Source organism: Colossoma macropomum, unplaced genomic scaffold (genome assembly GCF_904425465.1).
Source record: "Colossoma macropomum unplaced genomic scaffold, Colossoma_macropomum, whole genome shotgun sequence".
In the NCBI taxonomy this organism is placed as follows: Eukaryota; Metazoa; Chordata; class Actinopteri; order Characiformes; family Serrasalmidae; genus Colossoma; species Colossoma macropomum.
In genome coordinates, this window is record NW_023494792.1 from 1043109 (window position 1) to 1053104 (window position 9996).

At 38.6% G+C, this 9996-nt stretch overlaps 1 protein-coding gene across 1 annotated transcript; it reads left to right on the plus strand.

Moving 5' to 3' along the window:
* Window positions 1-1042: 1042 nt before the first annotated feature.
* LOC118812797 (endonuclease domain-containing 1 protein-like) lies at window positions 1043-4284 on the plus strand. The gene is made up of 3 exons (XM_036577925.1): window positions 1043-1134; window positions 1911-2213; window positions 3495-4284. Exons 2-3 carry the CDS (start codon window positions 1911-1913, stop codon window positions 4068-4070), a joined length of 879 nt encoding a protein of 292 aa, XP_036433818.1. The 5' UTR covers window positions 1043-1134; the 3' UTR covers window positions 4071-4284.
* The last annotated feature ends 5712 nt before the right edge of the window (window positions 4285-9996 follow it).

Consider the following 9996-nt stretch of genomic DNA (forward strand, 5'->3'; position numbering starts at 1 on the left):
TGTCTGTCTATCTATCGATGTATCTGTCTGCCTGCCTGCCTGCCTCTCTGTCTGTCTATATATCTATCTTTCTTATTGGTTGTTTACCAAATCACACATCTACCCACCCAAACACACATACTCAAATCTCTAAACATTCTTATTAAATCAATGGGACTAGCCATCCTCCATCCTTCTGACCGGGGAGGATTCAGGTGGTATCTTTCAATCACAGTGTTCAATACAGGCCTTTATTCATTTGATACGTTTATTTAATTTATCTTTGCTTTTGTTCCTATACCCATGATGACCAGCGGGATATCTGTTATTGATAATACTCTTTTTATCCTATTTCGTTAGATGTATAAAGGAGGCAGTTATGATGGAGGAGTAGCACTTCAGTGTTTGGGAGGCATCTGGACAGAAATGATATGTGGAACCCACTAATGTAACAGTTTCACAGAAATGAAATAGCATTGTTAATGTAATATCTTTGGCGAGCTGTGCTGGGTTTTCTCAGCTTCAGCCCTGTTTTAATCTGCCTTGGACTGAGGGTGACGGAGGGTGAACAACACATAACATAGAACATGGACTGAAAACAGCAACAGCTGTAGTTGGGGCTCAAGGTCAACAGCTAGCTCACGCACTAGCTCAGGCCAAGCCTCCGATCCCATCTCTGCTGCTTCTGCACTCCTCATATCCGAGGCCCTGCCTGACTCAGTTTCTCCCATTCCAACAGATATGTCCTCCCACCTTCAGAATAAGGGTCCCTAGCAGAACAAGCCCATTAACAAATGCTGTAGAACACCAGAACCAGAATAAACGTGCAAAACATGTCTCATACGTGCTACAGTACATCAGCGTGGAAGTGAGAGCAGATTAATGACGTTTACCTGTTTTGATAGACGTGTATAATAATTTATATGACTGAACCACTACACACAGTGAACCATCAGTAAAATTACATTTACACCAAAAGAACAGTAGAGTACATTCTGGACATTCTGGGAAAGTACATATAAATAGATTGAAGATGGTTTGATAGTATAATCCACAGTGTGTGGTTTAACATGAGCTCCTCCCAGAGTGAGGATATATAATCTCCATCAGAAGCTGTGAGAGGACACTCTCTGAAGACTGGACTACAAAAGAAGGGTGAGCGTTCTCCTCTTTCTGTAGACTGTTAGAGAAGAGTGAGCGTTCTCCTCTTTCTGCAGACTGTTAGAGAAGAGTGAGCGTTCTCCTCTTTCTGCAGACTGTTAGAGAAGAGTGAGCGTTCTCCTCTTTCTGCAGACTGTTAGAGAAGAGTGAGCGTTCTCCTCTTTCTGTAGACTGTTAGAGAGGAGAGAGCATGCGCCTCTTTCTGTAGACTGTTAGAGAAGAGTGAGCGTGCTCCTCTTTCTGTAGACTGTTAGAGAAGAGTGAGCGTTCTCCTCTTTCTGTAGACTGTTAGAGAAGAGTGAGCGTTCTCCTCTTTCTGTAGACTGTTAGAGAGGAGAGAGCATGCGCCTCTTTCTGTAGACTGTTAGAGAAGAGTGAGTGTTCTCCTCTTTCTGTAGACTGTTAGAGAAGAGTGAGCGTTCTCCTCTTTCTGTAGACTGTTAGAGAAGAGTGAGCGTTCTCCTCTTTCTGTAGACTGTTAGAGAAGAGTGAGCGTTCTCCTCTTTCTGTAGACTGTTAGAGAGGAGAGAGCATGCTCCTCTTTCTGTAGACTGTTAGAGAAGAGTGAGCGTGCTCCTCTTTCTGTAGACTGTTAGAGAGGAGAGAGTGTTCTCCTCTTTCTGTAGACTGTTAGTGAAGAGTGAGCGTTCTCCTCTTTCTGTAGACTGTTAGTGAAGAGTGAGCGTTCTCCTCTTTCTGCAGACTGTTAGAGAAGAGAGAGTGTTCTCCTCTTTCTGTATAATTGAGTGTTCCCTTCTTTTTCTCTGAAGATGAAGCTGCTGGCTGCTGTGCTGATGCTCCTCACTCTAGGAGCTCTGGGAGATGTAGTAGATGACTTTACAAAGCATTGTAGTCAGTTCTTTCTGGATGGCAAACCACCCAGAATGTTTCCTGACAACAATGCTGTGTCAGATGACAACAAGCAGATTTGTCAGAAATACAATAAAGAATATCATTATGCAACTTTGTATGATTCCAAACGAAAGATTCCCGTTTACTCTGCCTATGAGTTTAAAAGGACAGAGGACTGCAAAGTGCCAAGACCTAAAATGGACTTCAGGACTGACTCACAGGTAAGAACGTGTAGATTTCAATCACAGGTCCTTGAACAGTAGCGTTTTAATTTCTGTCAAAAATGAAGAATTTATTGAACTACTTCATACGGTTCACATTTCACGTTCAAAGACAGATATCAGTGGAAGCTCTACTGCATCTTTACAAACTGCTGCTAATGCTAACATCATATGACAGCTCAGTGTTCTTGGGCATTAACGGCTATTTTTTCATGATAGCCAACAAATACACACATCGGCTAGCATCTTGCTGAGTGATGGGAAGGTGGAGGACCTACCTGCAATGTTTAAATATGCAGATTATACTGTTTTATTCTGGTGTGTTTTGTTGCTTTTTTGTTGTTTTGTCTTCTATATTGTAGCTGAACAGTTGAACTACCATCAAGAGTAACGTTTCAGGAGTCTTAGAGATCATCATTACTCTCTCTCTCAGGGTGGGTAGGGTGGTCTTTCCTCTCCCCATCACTGAGCGCAATGCTATCCAACACGGGCATCTGTTAGCTGATGTAATAGACCAAGCAGTTAGCATTCCCCCGCCAAGTATATTGGGTTCCAGTGACGTTGTGTTAGTAGCAGTTTTTAAAGTGGTGGAACTTCACGTGTCTCGGAGGAAGAATATGCTCACCTTCACCCTCCCAGCCTGGTAGAACCCATCTGATAGAGGGAGACTGTAACAACTTTAATAATGGGTGGAGGGAGGATGCCGGAACAGACGTGAAGATGGAGAGCTTTTTTTATTATTTATACACAACGCAAAAACCACTCAGCTTTTCAGCCTGCAGACAAATTAAGACAAGATGCTTACTGGGACTTTTCAGTCCTTTCTTTCTTTCTTTCTTTTTGCTCAGCTCAGCTCAGCTCACACCTTCATGGGTCACCTTCTCTCTCTGGGCTCTGCCACCTACTGAGGGAAGAGATGACTATAAGTAGGCTGGTAGAAATAAGGCACAGGTGAAGATCATCAGCTACTTAGGCCACTGGGTTAGCCCGACTGGCTTCTCCGTCCTGCATTTGATGCTCGGCCACGCCCCCTTCTCCATAGAGACCTAGCTAGCTAATCTAACCTAAATTAGTTTACTTCAGTCAAGTTAAGTGAATGTAGAACATTTTTCTGTTGATACTATTAGAAGTCAGAGGATCAGTGAACCAGGCTACTCTCTTTTATAGTTGTGTGTGTGTTTTAGAAAAGCCATGTAGACACATTCAATCCTTTTGTTCTGAAACCTCAGACAACTTTTAACAGACATTCTTTTGACTGTGTGACCTCATCTGTTGTTACAGCTTGGAAAAGTCCAGGCCTTTGATTCTGACTACTCAAAATCAGGCTACACCAGAGGTCACCTGTTTCCTGTCTGCCACACTGACTCTGAGGATGCTGCAAAGAGCACCTGCATCCTCACCAACACAGCACCTCAGGAGGAGAATTTTAACGGCATCTACTGGGCTAAAGTGGAAGACGATGTGAGAAAGACCCTGTGGAAAGACTGTTTGAACAAAGGGAGACGAGCTTATGTAGTAACTGGAGTTGTGCCGAGTCGTGAAAAAGATCTTGAGACGCTGAAGAATGAGGGCAAGGTGAACGTGCCGACTCACTTCTGGAATGCGTACGCCTGCTGTAAGACTGATGTCAATAATAATTGTGATAATAATAAACATGAATTTGGTGGTTACATTATGCACAAAGATGCTAAGACACCTGAAAAGTATGGGGAACAAAATACATTTGAAGATGAGCTTACAAATTTATACAATATAGACTGTAAATTTAAGGTATTTGCAGATGCAAACTCTCAGCAACCAGCACCCAGCAGCAGTGGACAGCAGTCATGGTTGAAGAAATGGTGTACATTTCTTTAAGTGCTCTTTTGGGAACACATATGTTAGTATATAAGTAATATTTGATAAACAGTTGATAGTTCAAGATGAGATGTTTTTAATTACAGTATGATTATTATATTTGGTGTACTGAGCGTGTTTGTGTGAGTTAATGAAATGAAATGTTACGTTCAGACTGAAAAGGGTTAAAAATGTTTTTACTGTCTGGATGAACTGAAATACTGATCATAACAATAAAAACTGCAGCAAACTCACAAAACTCATTCACTTCAGTTTATCTGTTCAGATTTACTGTACAGAGGAACATGTTGGGGGGGGGGTAAAAAGGTTTAATCTGATGACAGACATTTAATTTGGGGGAATCGTGGGTGAAATTTAAATTATTATTAATTTATTTCATTTTTATTATTATACAACTTTAGTGATAGTGTATAATGTGATCACTCTGCACTGCTGTCACTCATAATATTATGAGATCATACACACAAAAAATTGTATATCAGATAAGTCATTGAATTCATGTTAAATTAATGTTAAAGAATCAACATTAACTTAATTGAATCAATGTTCTGATCTATTGTTGACTCAATCATTTCAATTAGATCAATAAGATCTATTTCTAATTTTTGAGGTTGTTGTAAAAAAATCTGTACGATTAACTTATTTCAGGGATCAAGTATTTTTACTACATACAGCTACTTAAAACAAGTAAAAAATGTCCAGAATTAAATAGTATAATCTCATAATATTCTTACAGTGATCTCCAAATAAGAAATATTATATTTGCTAGATTCCACTTGCCAAGATATCATTTTCTGTAGTGTCACAAACACATAACTTTAATAAGAAACAGAAAATCATCTCTGCTGTTATTATTTTCTCTCTCATGTCAACCAGAGGAGGATGGGTTCCCCTTTTGAGTCTTGGTTCCTCTCAAGGTTTCTTTCTCTTTGGCTCCTCTACAGCTGATTGTTGGCATTAATGCTAATGAGTGCTAATTATTTGGAATTACTGCTACTGAGTGCTGATTGATTAACATTCCTGTTACTGAGTGAGGATGTATAATAAAAATCAGACACATTCTGACTTCTGCTGGAGACTGTGAGGAGTATGCGATGCTCCCTCAGCCACTGTTTAATGTTCAGTGTTCAGTTCACCCTGTTTTCACATGTGGAAATTCTCTGCAGTGTGAAAGTCCCCTTCACTCTGTCTAGCATATAAAATATACCCAACACTGCCATCTAGCACTGAACTGAAGAACTACACACAAAATCATACTGCAAAGTATGCGGAGAAACAGATGGACTACAGTCTGTAATGTAGAACTACAAAGTGCACCTATATAGTAAGTGGAGCTGATAAAATGGACAATGAGCGTAGAAACAGGGTTGTTGTACTTAATGAAGTAGCAGTGAGTGTTCACATCATACTGCTCTCATTGTTTTAAGTTATCTACAACCCCATTTCCAAAAAAGTTGGGACGCTGTGCAGAATGTAAATAAAAACAAAATGCAATGATGTACAAATCATTTAAACCTTACATTTAATTAAAAGTAGTACAAATACAACACATCAAATGTTAAAACTGAGAAATGTTATTGTCTTTTGAAAAATATGTGCCCACACATTCCAAAAAAGTTGGGACGGGGGCAACAAAAGGCTGGTAAAGTTGTGTAATGCTACACCTGGTGGTTAATTGACAACATATCAGTAACATGATTGGGTATAAAAAAGCATCCCAGAGAGGCGGAGTCTTTCAGAAGTAAAGATGAGGAGGGGTTCACCACTCTGTGAAAGACTGCACCATCAAATAGAGCAACAATTCAAGAATAACATTTCTCAACATAAAATAGCAAAGAACATCTGCTTTTCATCATCTACAGTACATAATATCATTAAAAGATTCAGAGAATCTGGAGAAATCTCTGTATGAAAGGGACAAGGCCAAAAGCCATGATTAGCTGGCTGTGATCTTTGGGCCCTCAGACAGCACTGCATTGAAAACAGACATGATTCTGTAGAGGAAATCACTGCATGGGCTCAGAAACACTTCTGAAAAAAACACTGTCTATGAAAACAGTTCATCACTGCATCCACAAATACAAGTTAAAACTCTAAAACACAAAGAAGAAACCAAATATAAACAGGATCCAGAAACACTGCCACCTTCTCTGGGCCTGAGCTCATTTAAAATGGATGAGGGGGAAGTGGAAAAGTGTTCTGTGGTCCGCCAAATCAACATTTGAAATTCTTTTTGGAAATGATGGACACTGTGTCCTCTGGGCTAAAGACCACTCAGCTTGTTATCAGTGCACAGTTCAAAAGCCAGTATTCATGATGGTGTAGGGGGCATTAGTGCACATGGCATGAGTGACGTGCACATCTGTGAAGACACCATTAATGCTAAATGAAATATATAGGTTTTGGCAACATATGCTGCCATCCAGACGACGTCTTTTTCAGGGAAGGCTTTGATTATTTCAGCAAGACAATGTCAAACCACATTCTGCATGTACTACAGCAGCATTGCTCCGTATTAAAAGAGTCCGGGTGTTAAACTGATCTGCCTGCAGTCCAGATCTGTCACCCACTGAAAACATTTGCGCATTATGAAATGGAAAATACAACAAAGTATTTGAACTGTGGAGCAGCTGAAATTCTGTATAAAACAAGAATGGGAGACATTTCTCTTTCAAAACTACAGCAGAGTCTCCTCAGTTCCCAAACACTTACAGAGTGTTGTTAAAGGAAGAGGTGATGATACACAGTGGTAAACAGGCCCCCGTCCCAACTTTTTTGGAACGTGTTGCTGGCATCAAATTCAAAATAGGCACATATTTTCAAAAAACAATAAAATTTCTCAGTTTCAACATTTGATATATTGTCTTTGTAGTATTTTCCTTTAAAAACATGGTTTACATCATTTGCATATCATTGCATTCTGTTTTTATTTACATTCTGCATAGCATACCAACTTTTTTGGAAATGGAGTTCTGCATATACTGGCAAATTAAATGTAGTGATATATGTAAAATTCACATGGTTGCATTTTCGAGACATTATTATAATTTGAGACATTGTACCATTTGGCAGACTGGAGGCTTGTCCTTCACAACTTTTTTTTCTGCTGAGGGACGATTTTAAGTCCATCTATTGATTGGTGCCTTTTCATTTCATCCACCAATAGCTGTCGGGCCAGGGCTGAAGGCATTGTGTCCATCTGGAAAATCAGTCAGGTGACTTCACCTTTCTTTGTTTTCTTAATGTCCTTATTTGGTGTCTCACCACCAGCAGAGTATCTCACTCCTTTACCAGCATTCACTATGACATCCTCATGTTTAATGGCCTTTAATCTTGACATGTAGTTGCCCATCTTTCCCGTTAGGCTGTTTTTCCATTCGCAATAACCAGATGGTAATTGTTATTGAAGACAGTAATGAGCTTCTCTTGATGCTTTGGCTACAGCTCCTAAGTCACTGATTATTGGTATGCTTTGAAGGAGTATATGGTCTCTGCCAGCTTCTGAAGAATGTGTTTCAACTCACTTAAATTGAACTGTGTTTAGAACCACTGTACAGAGGGACATGTTATTGCTCACAAGTTATCCTTGATATCTCAGGAGAGTTTGGGCCAGATTTACTAAACATTTTTGTGGGGTGCACTTGTCACACACAAAATGACCGCCAGCTGCCTTTTTACTTGTGCACTCAAGGTCCCCATTAAGCTTCAGGTTTTAGTGTACCTGACTTCACGTATATGCATTTTAGGGCATGACAAAAATTCAAGTGTGTTGAGCTTCAATGATATTGGGTTGGTGACAGTTTGACAAGATGTGTTGTTGAGTTTCATGACTCTTGGAGGAAGCTTGTGCTTCACCTCCCGGCTTGGTAGCATTGTGTGATAGACAGAGACCCAGCTAATGGTTGGAACTGGACATGACTAAACTGAGGAGAAAATTAGGTGGAATAGTTTAAGCTCTGGAAAACACATTGAGCATTCTTAATGATGACATGCATGAGTATCTACACATAAACTGCTTAGTTCTCTGCACTGAATCTGACATAAACATAAACCGACCGTACAGTACAGTATAATCTCTCTATTAGACACTAATGCTCAGTGATACACTGACCAACTGAGTTCTGATAAGAAGAGTTCACACAAAACAGACGATCTGTTTAAACACAGTAATTGCAAAGTCACAGTGATAGACAGTGTTGGAGCCTTTTACCATTGTGAGAAAGTCACTAAAGACAGGAATGAAGTGTTTTTTAAGAACCTATACTTTGTAAAAGTATTTGGTAACACTTTCTATGAATGTCACCTTTGTAAGCATCTATAAACACATTTATAACATGTTCTAATGCGTTCATACGGCATTATAAACATGATTATAAACATTTATAAAAATGAATTACACTGAATTACACTTTATAGCCATGTTTATTATACATTATGAATTGTTAATATAATGCATTATAAGTATTGTTGATAACATGTTATACTGTCAGTACCAAAGAAGTCAGTCCCAGCTTGGAGAGTGTAAAGACAAATACCAGGCTAACGGTGGTGTACATTGACTTTCCCACATTGGGTAAAACACTGATGGCAGCTCTAGTTTAAACTCTGACATTTGAAGCCTGTAATGTGCTTTATTGTGAATGTTTTAGTGTTTCAGTAAATTCTTCAGTAAATACTTCAACTTGAAGACTCACTCTTAACACTGGAGGAGGCTTTAGTACAGTACGCTTCACTTTACTTAGAGCAGACTAATACGACTTATGAGCTCTTATAATTTGTTATGAACACAACTTATAATGTATTATGTTAACAATTCATAATGCATAATAAGCATGGCTATAACGTGTAATGCATTTTTATAAATATTTATAGCCATGTTTATAATGCCTTATGAATGCATTATAACATGTTATGAATGTGTTTATAGATGCTTACAAAGGTGACATTCATAGAAAGTGTTACCAAGTATTTCCATTTCTGAGAGTTTTACTTTCTTTCCACTACATTTGACCATAAAATATCCTACTACTTTCTGCATGTATGTGTTTTGTGCAGAAGAAAAGTGATGAAGTGATTTTCTGAAATAACATGATGTGCCTTCAAATCAAAGTAGACAGATCATAGTACACTTTTTACTAAATTTGTAAAAAGTTTATTTTTTCCTTCAGCTTGAACTGTAGCTTCTGAGTAAGAAGTCATTCAGAATTTAAGGACTACAACTTCTTAACCACAATAAAATATGCTCAGTTCTTGAACACACAATGCAAACAAATTTAACATCTTATTGTTGCACGTTCATATCCATCCAATAAAAATACATGAATAAGAAAACAAATACACAGAAAAAAAACACAGGCACAATAAAAATAATTAAAAAGTGAATGTGATTATCAAACATTAAAATGAACACATGTGGCTGCCAGAGCACATGTTGGACTGAAATTAACAATACGTTGTACGCAAACTTCTTCTTCATGCTGCTATCATGTTTGCAAACAACCAGATGCCACTGTTTTCAGTGTTCCAAAGCTAAGTTCTTTTCTTAGCACAATCAGGAAGAAGCCTCGAAAGCCTTGCATGGCTTTATCCACCCATTATTAGGAAAAGTAATGCTTTCATTTATGCCACGATTTTCAGGTTGTGCTGTTTCTGGTTGTGTGTAAATAGTTGAATGAGACATCCTTTTTTAGCAGGATGGAGGAAACAGCATGCAAATGTTAGTTCCACTTTATTATTTAGTCCAATATTATTTTTGGTTCGGCATATGAGACTCAGTCCAAGTTAGACATTTTTGTGAGGTTTGCTGTAATAGTGCTATTTCAGTGCATCAAAATGGATGTGGTGCAGCTGTAATATTACTGTAGTGTGTAAAGATGCAGTAAAATGCAGTAAATCACTTTATGTTATAATGTTAGAATTACACAAA